General features: G+C 37.2%; 1 protein-coding gene across 1 annotated transcript in view; it reads left to right on the top strand.

The window, feature by feature from the left end:
• The window catches only part of FAM118B (family with sequence similarity 118 member B), a 44,974-nt gene that overhangs the window by 17,332 nt on the left and 12,394 nt on the right, over positions 1–15,248 (top strand). The window contains exons 2-3 of the mRNA XM_069468652.1: positions 4,065–4,157; positions 7,518–7,770. Coding sequence (XP_069324753.1) covers positions 4,072–4,157; positions 7,518–7,770 — 339 coding nt within the window. The 5' untranslated portion in view covers positions 4,065–4,071. The remainder of the gene's footprint in view (positions 1–4,064; positions 4,158–7,517; positions 7,771–15,248) is intronic.

The following is a 15,248-nucleotide window of genomic DNA, read 5'->3' as shown; positions in this document are numbered from 1 at the left end:
CCCTTTTCCATGTTTCTTACTGTTCTTTTTTCCTTGAACACTTGCTTTGATTTTGCCCTTTTTCACCCACCAGATATAAGCATTCTGTTTCCTGCAAAGCTGACAAATTTCAAAGTATAAGTGTTCTATCTCATGTGAAGACACCAGCCTTAAAAATTTTGTTAATGAGGTTGCTGTTACTTTTCTCAGCTTTTACCAAGTATCTGAATTTATTTTGCTGTACTCTCTTGGCCTTGAAGGATTTCTCAGAGGCTTAGCGGTAATTGGAGTAATGAAGACACTGCCACAGGTAATTGCCTTTGTTTTCTTGTGGCAGAAAAACAATTTCCACTTTTGCTATACATGACAAGTCCTGCTAAAATGAAAACTCAAATAGTGATCATGTGAAGAAATCAGTGTGTGAACGAGTTGACGCATGTTGATGCATGTTAGGAATTCTGTTTTAGATTTTCATGGTTAGCTTTGAAGCTCTTTGGTAATAACTGCACATTGTTTTGAGTAAGTACTAAAATGAATTTTTTTTCTGAAGACAGTACTCTAGAAGAAATAAAATATGGTTATGCTTATGTGCCATTGGGGAGTCCATGTGGGATTTTATCATGTGAGGCATCCTTTAGACTGAAGAAAAGATGTTATTCTGTTAGAAAACAAGATGAGTATGTGATCAAATGTAATATGGGCATAAAGTACTTCTCATTCAGTTCTTAAATAAGAGGATCCTAAACATTCTAGTCAGAAGCTACTGGCTACATTTAATTTTTTAAAATTATAGTAGATGGGCTGGGCGCGGTGGCTCACGCCTGTCATCCCAGCACTCTGGGAGGCCGAGGCGGAGGATCGCTTGAGGTCAGGAGTTTGAAACCAGCCTGAACAAGAGCGAGATACCGTCTCTACTAAAAATAGAAAGAAATTAGCTGGACAACTAAAAATATATAGAAAAAAATTAGCTGGGCATGGTGGCGCATGCCTGTAGTCCCAGCTACTGGGGAGACTGAGGCAGGAGGATTGCTTGAGCCCAGGAGTTTGAGGTTGCCGTGAGCTAGGCTGACGCCACGGCACCCTAAGCCAGGGTTACAGAGCGGGACTCTGCCTCAAAAAAAAAAAAAAAATTATAGTAGATGGAAGGGACCTTCAGAACTGTTGACTCTGTAAAGAAACAGAAGCCAGAAAGCTTAGTATTCAGGTGTAGACAACAAGAATTGACCGTCTGTCAGAAATACAATCTAGCAAAAATGATCTTACATATTTTCCAGGAAAACATGATAGGACTAAGCCAGGGTTCTGGTAGATTAGTGGTGATGAGAAGTATACAACAAACAGTGCTTGTCATCAGAGAAAGTAGTTTTATCCAGCTTCTGAATTTAGTTGACTGCCAAGATTGCATCTGTGGAGCACTTGGTTACGAAGAAGCTATTAAGGGTTACACAGAATTATTTCAGGTAAATCTGCTTTCTATTAAACAGAATGTAGGCTCTTCCTTTGTTGATAGTTTAGACTTCACGTTAAAAAAAAATACTGAAAAGCTAAAAAAGTTTGAAAATTCCTTATCTAAAATGATTTGGATTTCAGGTTTTTTTTTTTTATTTTGGAATATTTGCATTATATTTACCATTTGAACATCCCTAATCCAGAAATCCAAAATCTGAGATATTCCAATGAGCATTTCCCTTGAGTGTCATGTCTGTGCTCAAAAAGTTTCAGATTTTGGATTTGGGTTGTTCAACCTGTGCTTGGAGAATATTTTTACTTAGTAATAGCATAGTTAAGAGAATGGACTTGGGAGGCAGAATTGCCATGGTGTGAGTTCTGGTACTACCAGATACCCAGTATTTTTGTGCCTTCAGTTTTTTCACCTATAAAATAGGGCAATAATAGTGCCTCTTAAGGTTATAGGGATTAAATGAGTTAATATTTATAAATAGTGCATGGTATTTAAGAACCGTAAGAGAATTTATTAAATAAAACTGGTTTAGTAGCCAAATTCAGCATTGAATTCTGAAGATGTCTGTCTTCAAAACATTAACTTCCCTCTACATTTTACTTTCATCTCTCTCAGTACACAGTGTTTATACTTGAGAGTTATTTGCTTAGATGATGGGTTTATAGAACCATATTTAAGGAAAGAGCATAAACATGTAAGCTTTTCTTTGTGTACTTTTAAAAAATATCCCCAAACTGATGGGTTGTCCTGTATGTGGTAGAAGTTACCACTCTTCTATTGATAGCACTAGTTCTACAGTGCAGAGCATAGACTTGAGAATAGGAAATGACTTCACATAAATTAAAACTTCATGAAAATATTTTAAGGATGGTTAAAACCTGGCTATTGGTATTAGTAAACTGGGAAGCTATTAGACTATAATGCATACATTTAAAGGAGAGGAGGATGGCATAATGGTGTGCCTCGTGTGCATCCTACATTTTAACAAAATAGTTTTATTTTTCTGGAAAAATAAAGCTTGCGTTTTATTTAGGTGTTCCCTATTTGACATATTGTAACAATCCCCTGGGAATTCTGGTTTTGTAATTTTGGATTAGAGCCTGGAAACATACTTTTTAAAAAAAAATTTAATTGAGTTTATTTTTAAGAATATATACTTTTGGTTGGGTGTGGTGGCTCACGCCTGTAATCCTAGCACGCTGGGAGGCCGAGGCGGGTGGATTGCTTGAGGTCAGGAGTTCGAGACCAGCCTGAGCAAGAGCGAGACCCCATCTCTACTAAAAAAATAGAAAGAAATTATCTGGACAACTAAAAATATATAGAAAAAATTAGCCGGGCATGGTGGCGCTTGCCTGTAGTCCCAGCTACTGGGGAGGCTGAGGCAGGAGAATTGCCTGAGTCCAGGAGCGTGAGGTTGCTGTGAGCTAGGCTGATGCCATGGCACTCTAGCCTGGGCAACAGAGTGAGACTCTATCTCAAAAAAAAAAAAAAGAAGAAGAAGAAGAATATATACTATTAACAAGCATTCCAGATGATTGAGTTAAGGCAGGATTTACTGAGTTAAGTGATTCATCTGTCTTCTCCCAAGTCCCAGCTTTCTTACCCAACCAAATGAAAGAATTGACTGGAAAGATGATCTACTTCCTAACTCACTTCTGTGATTTTTATGATTTCTATTTTCCTAATGATTATGATACTAAAGAAGAATTCCACTATGTGTGATGGAATACGAGGTTAAGAACTGAGTCTTCTGTTTATCAGAAAAATTAATTCAGAAAACCTAAAAAAGTTTAATAAAAAAGCTTTCTAATTAAACAGTAGGCTTTCAATAATTAGTAGTAGTTCAATTGTAAATAGTGACAGTGGAATGTAATAAAACACCCAAAACTGGTAGTATGTATTGTCTTCTATACTGTATGTTTACAGTGTTACTGCTATTTTTAAATTAACAGTTCTTTGATGTAGCAGATTTACTAAAGTTTTGAGCAGTTAAAACTTCTTTACAGTTCTCACTATAATCATGGTAATTCTTTTACTTTTGCTAGTTATCCAAGTACCTGAACATAATTGGCCATTTTTCATACATATTTGCTTGATAATGTCTTTACTATTTATCACAGTGGCTTGATTTAAAAGTCCAGTGCATATTTAGAGAGACACGCCCCACTACTGTGAGCACATAGGAAATGTCTGTCAGTCAGCAAATTAGTATTGGTTATCATATCTTGACCCAGTGATTTCTTCAGTTGAGAGTAAATGGATAATTGGGGGATATTAACACACTTATCCATGGGTTATTTTTATCCCCTAAGTCTTTTCCAAACCCATCTCATGTGGAGAATAACAGGTATTTCTTAAGCTCCACAGAGTGATGGCCAGTGATTAACATGAGTTGACATTGTTGTTTTGCAGGGGAGGCCTTCAGGAACAGAAGCAAGATGATGTTAGACTAATTTAATTCCTTAAGTTTGTAATGCTCATTAATTAATTTCTGTTAAGCAGGGGATACCTCCCAAATACCTTGAAGGGTATACATATTATTAAAACTGTTTAAATGTAATGTTATTTTGAATGGTATGCTTCACATATCTAATTGTGGTCCATGGTGTTTAATCTATTTTAGAAACTGGATGGCTTCTACAGGGAGCCAGGCCTCTGATATAGACGAGATTTTTGGATTCTTCAGTGATGGCGCACCCCCCACCAAAAAGCCCAGGTAAACAAGAGAAAGGAATCAGAGGAACAGAGTAAATTACCGTTAGTGGGAGATAAAGAAAAATAAAGAACTTACCCTGTAATTCAGTTGTTTTCACTAATCAGTGTTGACCTTCATAAAAGACATTACATTGTTTTTATTTTAGATTTAATTTTTATTTTTTATCAAGGTAAATCCATGTACATAGTTTTAAAAGTCAGTGCTTGAAGGCCTACCCCTTTTCAGAGATAATCACTTTCAACTTTTTCATGTTTCTTCTAATATTGACATCCATATTTTTAAATACCGTATGTGTACTGCTACTTTGTACTTTTTTGGTTTCATTTATTTTCCAATGTGGAAGATAAGGATTAGGTTTGCTCTGGTGGCTCCTCCCCCCGTGCTGCTGCTCCACTGTCCCTGTTCTCCCTGGGTGTTTATATTATAGTGTTTGGTTCAGTCGATTTTTAATATTTACATTATTATGACTGTATAAGTAGTATTCATAGATGAGCCTAATAATGTGTTGTGCTTTTATTTCCTTTGTTGCCCATTTTTTCTCTGTTATTAAGTATTGTCTAATGTTTTTGTTTGCTTTGTTTTCTGTGTACCTTTCAGTTTATCCTCAAACACTCTGACAGAAGAATAAATTTCTCTTAGGTATATTGAAACACACATTAGTAACTTGCTAGTTTACTTTGTTTCACGGATTCCTGTTCTAGACTCTAGTCCCCTCTGGACAGTTGTTCTCCAGGCCTGCTGCATTGCTGATACTTGCTATTTCCCTTTCCCATGATCCTGAGAATTCCCTTTACCTCTCTCCTATATTGGATCGTCTGTTTCCTGTGTCTCATGTCTTCTTTTTTGGTATGCTCCTTTGTTTTGCTGAAGCATATCCTTGTGTAGCTTCCTTAGTAAGGGTCCATAGGAGAAAAATTTTTGGAGATATTTGAAAATGTTTTTAGCATACATGTACATTTATTTGATAGTTTGGCTGAGTGTAGAATTTTTGGTAGAAAATTTTTCTTAGAATTTTTGAAGGTATCACTTATTCTCTGCTAATAGCCACTCTATTCTGATTCCCAGTCCTCTGTATCATGTGACCTCTTTTTCCTTTCTCATTAGAAACCTGTAAGGGTCGTCGTTTTATTCTTGGTAACCTGAACTTTCACAATGATGTATCTGTGAATCTAGACACTGGGTAGTTCTCTCAAGCTGGCTGCTAGTAACTTCACTTTGGAGAAATTATCTTGTGTTATTTGTTTGATACTTTCCATTACATTTTTTTATTGGTTTCCAAAAAGTCTTCTTGTTTGCCTTTTCCATTTTTACAGCACTCTGTTCATGTTTCATAGATGCATTTTTTAACCTATGCAAGGATATCATTGTTTTAACTTTTTCTTTTCTTTTCCTGTATTCTCTCGTTTCCTCCAAATTCTTTTCTACTGCTAGTTTGTTTTGGTGTAATTGTCGTGTCGGGGGCTTTCCTCAAATGTAAGGTGACCCTTGTTTGCTTGCTCATATCTAGGAGAAAACACTAAAAAGCCAGTTGGAGAATCTGTGTGTCTATAAGGGGTTTGATGGGCTTCCCTGCAGGTATCAAGCGTGGGCCAGACTCTACAGTTGAGCCACTCACACCTCTCAGGATCTGTGGGTCTTTTCTCTCACACTGGCCATTTTCCCCAAAGAGGAATCCTCCCATCTCCTGACAGGATGTGGAATAGAAGTGCAGATATAAGGTTGACCCCTAGTGTCTGGGTAGCTTCCCCTGAGGAAAGAGGGTTGGGAGAAGTCTTATATTTCATATACAGACTTCTTCCTAATCCCCGTCCCCCAGTTGTACACAGTGTTCTCAAATACAGAGTCCTCTGCTTCAGCCTCTCTAAAAGGCAAGCCTCCAGCCTGCCACTCTCAACTGCTTCTAAGGCAGACTTGCAGCTGATTCTCCCGTCGTAGCCCCACCTGCCCTTCCACCTTCAGATGTCCCAGAACATTCCCAAGGGTCTACAAAGGGAATCGGCTTGTATGTTACAACTTTTAAAATTCTCTTGCCCTCTGACCTCTGTTGTCTGCTGTCGTCTTTTCCTACCCTACTTTTTAATGCATGTATGCCTTCTTAAAAAAATGACTATTAGTGGCTTTAGGAAAGACCAAAAATAAAACACAACTGTTAAATTTTTTGTTTTTAACTGGAAGTATTAATTAGGAAAAATTATAACTCACATCTATATGTGTGTGGTAAAAAATTAAACTAGTACAACAATATAAAGTGAAAAGTAAAAGCCCTTATTCTTACCAATCCCCAGTTAACCAATCCCCAGTTAAGTCTGGTATTTACAGGTGTTTTCATTATTTGTCGAATGACTGAATACAGGAGCTGGGCATAGGGAAGGCAATTCTAGAGGTTGTTTCCCCAAAACCAGGTTTCCCAAGGCTTAAAAATTCTATTTCTCTCTGAGTTTTGCCAAAATGTGGATCTTCTTTCTCTTCATTTTATTATTTGGACAGAAGGTTGGGAAAGACAATTTCTTGGGGGGGAAAAAATCAAGCCATCAGCAAAAATTAAAGTGAAGGAATATTTTAAGCAGGGGCTTTTAATATAGTCTTTTAGAATGAGGGAGAGGGGACAAAAACAAAAATTTGTACCCATGCTATCTCACATATCGGCCTGAGAACAGTAATCTGTGCTTATCATAAAAAAAGGAGCGTTTTTCACTTTTTGTCATGCCATTGAATAGTTACTTCTTTGTTTATTTAGGTATTTGAGGCTCCTGTGTTTTTAGAATTATGTCGCTATTTTTTTTTTTTTTGCCTGAAGATATCTAGAACAAAACTGAGGACAGATTTGGTCTCGTGTTTCACTACCTCCTGCTCAATTTTAGCTTAATAATGTTTATAAATTTGGAGTTAAATTTTTTTATTGACTTTATTTCGTCTCCTGTTTTACATTTCTCAACAGTAGGAACTTAATTTGTATGGGATTGTTTCCTTTCTTTCTGGAATACAAATCAAACATGTTCTTTTGAAACTTAACATTGGTTTAAAATATAATTTAGGTGGCAGAACTCAGCTGAGCTGTAATGTATTTGGACCCTTTCCTAATATTAGTGGGATTTCTTAGGTTGAGAGGACTAAGAAGGAGAACACTGATTTTAAGATTGGTCTTTAGGATTCCTGAAGTAGATTTATTACTTTGTTTTTCAGTAAGCACTACAATATTCTGATCTTTTTGTTTAAACTGCTTTGGGAAAAGTATCAAAAACTGTTATTTGTCATCTTTAAAACTATAAAATTATAGCTGAAAACTATGGCTTTAGTCAATCTTTCCGTGTACCTCATATCTATTGGATATTCCAATCCTCTCATGTTTTTCTTTTTCAGGAAGCTGCTTCCAAGCTTAAAAACTAAGAAGCCTCGGGAGCTCGTACTGGTGATTGGAACAGGCATCAGCGCTGCAGTTGCACCGCAGGTTCCAGCCCTGAAATCCTGGAAGGGGTTAATTCAGGCCTTACTAGATGCTGCCATTGATTTTGATCTTCTAGAGGATGAGGAGAGCAAAAAATTCCAGAAATGTCTCCATGAAGACAAGAACCTTGTCCATGTTGCCCATGACCTTATCCAGAAACTCTCTCCTGTGAGTATCCTACTGTGTGCCGTGCATTTGAAAGTTTCTAAAACCATGACTAGCATGCTGAATGTAACAGGGATATTCATTTGTAGCTCGTAGATTCGTGTAACATTTGGCTCTTCTGCAGAATGTCTATTTATGAACCCTATTATAAACCCTATTATCTTAACCCCATTTCACTCTGAGAAAGAGAGTTGATGTTAGGTCCTTTATATGTACAAAAATGAGACTACTGTCCCATTATCACTGTTTTGAATTTATTTTTTCTACACTCACTACTATAAAAGCTGTGTTCTGTGGCATCTGTGCTTTTAGGGAGCCTCAGATTGAAGATAATCTTTATCATTTTATGGATGAAGCAAAAGCAGTTTTATTTTAATTTTTTTTATTATTTATTTATTTATTTATTTGAGACAGAGTCTCACTCTGATGCCCAGGCTAGAGTGCTGTGGCGTCAAGCTCACAGCAACCTCCAACTCCTGGGCTCGAGCAATCCTTCTGCCTCAGCCTCCAGATTAGCTGGAACTACAGGCATGTGCCACCATGCCCGGCTAATTTTTTCTCTATATATATTTTTAGCTGTCCGTATAATTTCTTTCTATTTTTAGTAGAGATGGGGTCTCGCACTTGCTCAGGCTGGTCTCGAACTCCTGAGCTCAAACAATCTGCCCGCCTTGGCTTCCCAGAGTGCTAGGATTACAGGCGTGAGCCACCGCGCCCGGCCAAAAAGCAGTTTTTAATATTAATATTGTAATATTTTTACAGGCAACAACTCAAAATATTTATAAGGAATTTTACCTTGTTTTATCAAACTGAGTTAAATAACAGGCTGTCTTGTCTTGCTTTGTCTTAAAAATTTTTTAAAAATCAGGATTCTAATTGATCACAACCAGTTACAGATTTCTTTGTTCCCTCTCCACTCCCATTGCTTCACTTGATTGACCTTAAAAAAAAAAAATCAGGATTCACTTGAGCTATATGTAGAAATAATAGAGTAGCCAAAACATATTCTAAATTTTAATGTCAGGTGTACCTTGAAAAAAAAAAATGTAACTCTTACTACTTAAAAAGTTAGCTATCAGTGATAATTTTTCCCCCAGAACCTAAAGGTGTAGAAAGAACTGTCATTAAAGAGTTAGTCTAGGCCAGGCATGGTGGCTCACACGTGTAATCTTAGCAGTTTGGGAGGCAGAGGCGGGAGGATCGCTTGAGGCCTGGAGTTCAAAACCAACCTCGGCTAGGCACGGTGGCTCACGCCTGTAATCCTAGCACTCTGGGAGCCCAAGGCGGGTGGATCGTTTGAGCTCAGGAGTTCGAGACCAGCCTGAGCAAGAGTGAGACTCCATCTCTACTAAAAATAGAAAGAAATTATACGGACAGCTAAAAAATATATATGTATATAGAAAAAATTAGCCGGGCATGGTGGCGCATGCCTGTAGTTCCAGCTAATCAGGAGGCTGAGGCAGAAGGTTTGCTTAAGCCCAGGAGTTTGAGGTTGCTGTGAGCTTGACACCACAGCACTCTAGCCCGGGCAACACAGCGAGACTCTGTCTCAAAAAAAAAAACAAAAAAAAAAAAACCAGCCTTAGCAACATAGTGAGACCCTATCTCACAAAATTTTTTTAAAAATTAGTTGAGCATGGTGGCGCATGTCTTTAGTCCCAGCTACGCGTGACACTGGCACTGGCGCAGGAGGATTGGCTTAAGCCCAGGGATTTGAGGTTGCAGTGAGCTATGATGATGCCACTACATTCTAACCTGGGCAACAGAGTTAACCTACTTAATAAAAGACAGCCATTTAAAAGTAAATTCCTATTGGTTCACTACTCACTGTAGAACAGTGGAGCGTTTTATTTCCTCTTTTCATTTCCTTATCCTTAATTGGGATAAATTCTTATTAACCTAGAACCATGTATATTATTAATGGGTTTTAAAGAGCTCATGGGATCTCCACATCAGATACAAAAATTAACTCAAAATGGATCAAAGACCTATATATCAGAACTAAAACTGTAAAATTCTTAGAAAAAAATATAGGTGTAAAATTTCATGACCTTGGATCTGACAGTGGTTTCTTAGACATGACACCAAAAGCACAAAAAACAAAAGAAAAAAATAAATAAACTGTTAAAAACTGTTAGTCTCAAAGTACTCGATCAAGAAAGTGAAAAGAAAGCCCCTAGAATGAGAGAAAATACTAGCAAATCACATATCTGTTCAGGGTATAATATCCAGGATATGTAAAGAACTGTTACAACTTAATAAAAAGGCAAATAATCCAACTTTACAATAACAACGGATTTGAATAAATACTTCTTAGTAGATATACAAGTGGCCAATAAGCACATGAAAAAAATGTTCAACATCATTAATCATTAGGAAAATGCAAATCAGAACTACAAGGGACCATTTCACACCCACTAGGATGGCTAGAGTCAAGAACACAATAACAATTGTTGAGAATATGGAGAAATTGGAGCCCTCATATTTGGTGGGAATGTAAAGTGGTAGATCTGCTTTGTAGAACAGTCTGGCAGTTCTTTAAAAAGCTAACAGTTATTATATGCCCCAGCATTTCCACTCTTAGGTATATATCTAAGAGAATTGAAAGCCTATTCATGGAAGAACTGTACATGAATTTTTATAGCAACATTATTCATAATAGCCAAAAAAGTGGAAACAACCCAAATGTCCAACTCATGAATGGATAGAGTATAGTTTATCCATACAATGATATTCAACTATAAAAATAAATGAAGTACTGATCCATGCTGCAACATGGATGAACCTTCAAAACATTATGCTTAGTATAGGCTGGGTGTGGTGGCTCACATTTGTAATCCCTGCACTTTGGGAGGCTGAGGTGGGAGGATCACTTGAGGGCCCAAATTCAAGAACAGCCTGGGCAATATGGCGAGACCCCACCTCTATAAAACATTTAGCTGGTGCAGTAGCACATGCCTATAGTCCTGGCTACTCAGGGTGAGGTGGGCAGAGGATCACTTGAGCCCAGGAGCTTGAGGCTGTAGGGAAGCTATGATCACGCTATTGTACTCCAGTCTGGGTGACAGAACGAGACTTTGTCTCTTAAAAAAAAAAAAAAAATTATGCCAAGTAAAAGAAGCCAGACACAAAAGGACATATTTTGTGTGATTCCATTCATATGAAATGTCCAGAACAGGCAAATCCACACAGATAGGAAGTAGACTGTATTTGCCAGGGCTGAGGGAGAAGAGAATGGAGAGTGACTGCTAATGTACACAGATTTGTTTTTTGGGCAGTGAAAATGTTCTGGAATTAGATAGTGGTGGTGGTTCCACCTTGTGTATATACTAAAAACCACTGAATTGTACACTTTAAAAGAGCAAGTTTTATGGTAACATGAACTGTATCTCAATTTTTAAAAGTCAGAATGTATGCAAACATTTTAATTGAAGGTGCTAATAAAATTTTAAATTTCTTTTTAAATTTAAAAATTCTTCCCAGACTACTCCAACAAATACAAGGGAACACTTCAACTCATTTTATGAGGCCAGTATTATCCTGATAACAAAAAGCAGACAAAAGACATTGGTAAGAAAAGAAAATTACATACTAACCAATTATCTCTTAAGAATATGGACGCAAAAATCCTCATCAAAATACAACTAAACTGAATGCAGCACAACATAAAAAGAATTATCACCATGAGCATGTGAGAATTTTCCAGGGACTGTAAGGTTTAACATCTGAATATCAATATATCATATCAAAAGAATAAAGGAGGAGACCACATGATTTTCTCAATAGATGCAGAAAAAGTATTTTAACAAAATCTAACACTCTTTCATGATTTAAAAAACCCACTCTATAGACTAGTTGAAAGAAGGAAACTAGTGTCTACAGACTAGTAAATAGAAGGAAGCTACCTCAACATGATAAAAAACGATATAGGAAGAACTCAGCATATTTAATGATGAAAGACTAGCACTAGATGCGTTCCCCTAAGATCAGGAACAAGACAAGGCTGTCTGTCTCTTCAAATTCTATCCAATGTTGTCTTGGAGGTTCTAGCCAGGACAGTTAGGCAAGAAAAAGAAAGAAAAGACATCTTTATTGGATTGAAAGAAGTAAACTGTCTGTTTGCAGACATGACCTTGTCTATAGAAAATCCTAAGGAATACACTATTAAAACTAACAAGAGTTCAGCAAGAGAGGAGGATACAGGATCAATATATAAAAATCAGTAGTATTTCTTTACTTTTGCAGTGAACCAATGCTAAAATGAAATTTTAAAATTCTTCTTACAGCAGCATCAAAAAGAATAAAAGAAGTATGAATAAATTTAACAAAAGAAGTGCAAAGCTTATATTATGAAAACTATAAAACATTGAAAGAAGTGAGAGATCTAAATGGAAAAACATCCCATGTTCATGGATCAGAAAACTTAATGCCATTAAGATGTAATACCCCCCAAATTGATCTGCAATTAAGTACAATCCCTGTTAGAATCCCAGCCAGTGCGTTTGTAGAAATTGACAAACTGATTCTAAAATTCATACAGAATTATAAGAATAGCCGAAACAATCTTGAAAAAGAACAAGGTAGGAGGACTCATACTTCCTGATTTCAAAAGTTAATACAAACCTGTAGTAGTCAAGACAGCATGGCAAAGAATTCTTAGATCTGACACCATAAGAACAAGGAACAAAAGAAAAACAGAAATTAGACATGATCAGAATTTGAAACTTAATGTGCTTTAATGTTTGCCATTAAGAAAGTGAGAAGACACCCCACAGAATGGAAAAAATATTTGCAGGTGATATATCTGACAAGGATCTAGTATCTGGACTATATAAAGAACTATTATAACTCAGTAATAAAAATGAGATATTAGGTTATTAAGTGTGAAATGTCCGATTTCCTTAAGCACTCAGTTTGACAGTTGATATCTCTGACATTTCACTTTGACACTTTTTGTTTTATTTTTATTGCAAAGGGATGTCCACAGTCTTTCAAATGCATGTTTTGGTTTGTGATTAGCTTTCAAATTTTTTTTTTAAGAGCAATTTTTATGAAACCATGGATAAGTCAAAAATTCGTGTCATTTTCTAATATGAGTTCCATTGTGAAACTAATGCAGCGTAGACAGCTCGCAATACCCACAAAGTGTTTGGGAAGGATGTGGCTAATGAACATACATAGTTTGAGAAGTTCCATTCTGGTGATTTTAATCTTAAAAATGACATGTGGGTGACCTGAGACCAAGGTGGATAATGATGAGCTGAAAGCTATAGTGGAAGCGAATCCCTCTCATCCTATGTGTGAATTAGCAGCAAGGTTTGACATTACTATTCCAACAATATTGGACCATTTGAAACAAATAAGCAAGGTAAAGAAGCTGGATAGATGGGTTTGGCATGAATTAAACGAGTGTCAGAAGAGAAATCATCTCAAAGCTTGCTTTTCTTTGCTGTCACAACATAAAGGCGAACCATTTGTACACCATGTTGTTACATGTGATGAAAAATGGATTCTTTTTGACAATTAAAAGCATTTGGCACAATGGTTGGATAAAGATGAAGTGCCGAAACACAGTCCAAAACTGAATATTTATCAAAAAAAGTTAACAGTGTCTGGTGGTCCAGTGCTGGTATTATCCACTACAGACAGCTTCATGAAACCTGCTCTGTCGATTACACTGAATGTCTACTGCAACCAACTGGACAAAATAATGAAGATGCTTGTGATTGAGCAGCCAAGATTGGTCAACAGAGACAGGCCAATCCTCTTGCAAGACAGCACTTAACCACATGTCTCACAACGCTGCTCAAACTACAGAGGCTGGACTTGGAACTCTGTCATCCGCCATATTCACCAGACCTTGCACCAACTGACTACCACTTCCAGGCTTTGGACCACTTCTTGCAAGGAAAAATATTCAGTACCCAACAAGCTTTGAAAAATGCCTTTTGCTATTTCATTGCCACTGATCTCCAGGCTTCTTCGCTGCTGGCATAAACAACCTGCCATTAAGATGGCAAAACTGTGTCGATAGTTTGGGTGCATACTTTGATTAATTGTACTGCTTCTTGTTTGAGATATAATAAACTACACTTTGGATTCGAAATCGGACATTTCAATATTTAGTGACCTAATTAGAGGAAATTTAAACACTAAGTATTTGGTATTAAGGAACTAATGTTACTACATTTTTAGGTGTGATAGAAGTATTGTAGTTATGTTTTGTTTTATATGTTATACTTTTATGTTTGTTTGGAAATGTCTGTATTAAAAAAAGAATCAAGTCTTAACAATGAACAAGAATATGACGGGGTTAATAGGCCCATCTAGTGAGCCAGTTTCATATGCTGTGTATTCAGTGCAGAGTGTGGGTTTCAGAATCAGACTTTACCATTTAAATGCACTGGGACCCTGGGCAAATACCTTAACTTCTCAGCATCTGTTTTTGCACCTGTAAAACTGGGATATTATGTACCTCATGGGGTTTTGTGAAGGATAAGTGAGATAATGTATATAAAGTATCTGGCAACATAGTAAATGCGCTAGAAACGTTAACATTGCAGAAGTTAGGTGTTTATTGTTTTTTGTTTTTACTGTATCTGGGACTAGAAAGAGAAGAATTAATTACAGAGTAGAAGGAAATGAAGTAGCATTGGATTCAGTTCACTGTTTTAAATGAATGGGAAAAGGCCCTTAGAAGTTGTGTGGGAGTTTGGCATTTCCTTTTGACTACTGAATCTCTCTGTTTATGTTTTCATTCCATTGTCTTTACTGATAGAGTCCACTGGTGGGAAATTTAGTTCTAGGGTCATCTGCCTCCCCCCCCCCCGCCGCCCCGAGACAGAGTCTCACTCTGTTGCCTGGGTTAGAGTGCCGTGGAGTCAGCCTAGCTCACAGCAACCTCCAACTCCTGGGCTCAAGCAATCCTTCTGCCTCAGCCTCCCGAGTAGCTGGGACTACAGGCATGCGCCACCATGCCCGGCTAATTTTTTCTATATATTTTTAGTTGTCCAGCTAATTTCTTTCTATTTTTAGTAGAGACGGGGTCTCGCTCTTGCTCAGGCTGGTCCCAAACTCCTGAGCTCAAATGATCCACCCGCCTGGGCCTCTCAGAGTGCTAGGATTACAGGCATGAGCCACCGCGCCCAGCCGGGTCATGTGCTTTAAGAGAGAAAACTTAAAATGAGGAAATCAGTGCAGTTATAAAAGCTTCTTTCCTTTCTATGTTGATATGCAGGATTTAATAACTTAAAGAAATAGGACTGAAAGATATTTAGCTAAAAAATAAGTGACTTGGGGAATTATTTCCGGGTTTAAACCTTCTGTATTTCTTTTATTAGAAGCAAGAAAATATATTCCACACCCACGATTACCTTATCACATATTTAGGCCTTTTCATCTGTGTTGGAATATAGTGTGTATGATTGTGTGTATGTGTGGGTCAGAGTACAAATGAAGTTGTAAAACACAAGGAGTTCTTA

This window comes from Eulemur rufifrons, chromosome 6 (genome assembly GCF_041146395.1).
Source record: "Eulemur rufifrons isolate Redbay chromosome 6, OSU_ERuf_1, whole genome shotgun sequence".
Classification (NCBI taxonomy): domain Eukaryota; kingdom Metazoa; phylum Chordata; class Mammalia; order Primates; family Lemuridae; genus Eulemur; species Eulemur rufifrons.
The sequence above is the reverse complement of the archived record's forward strand: the minus strand, read 5'-3'. Positions and strand labels throughout refer to the sequence as shown.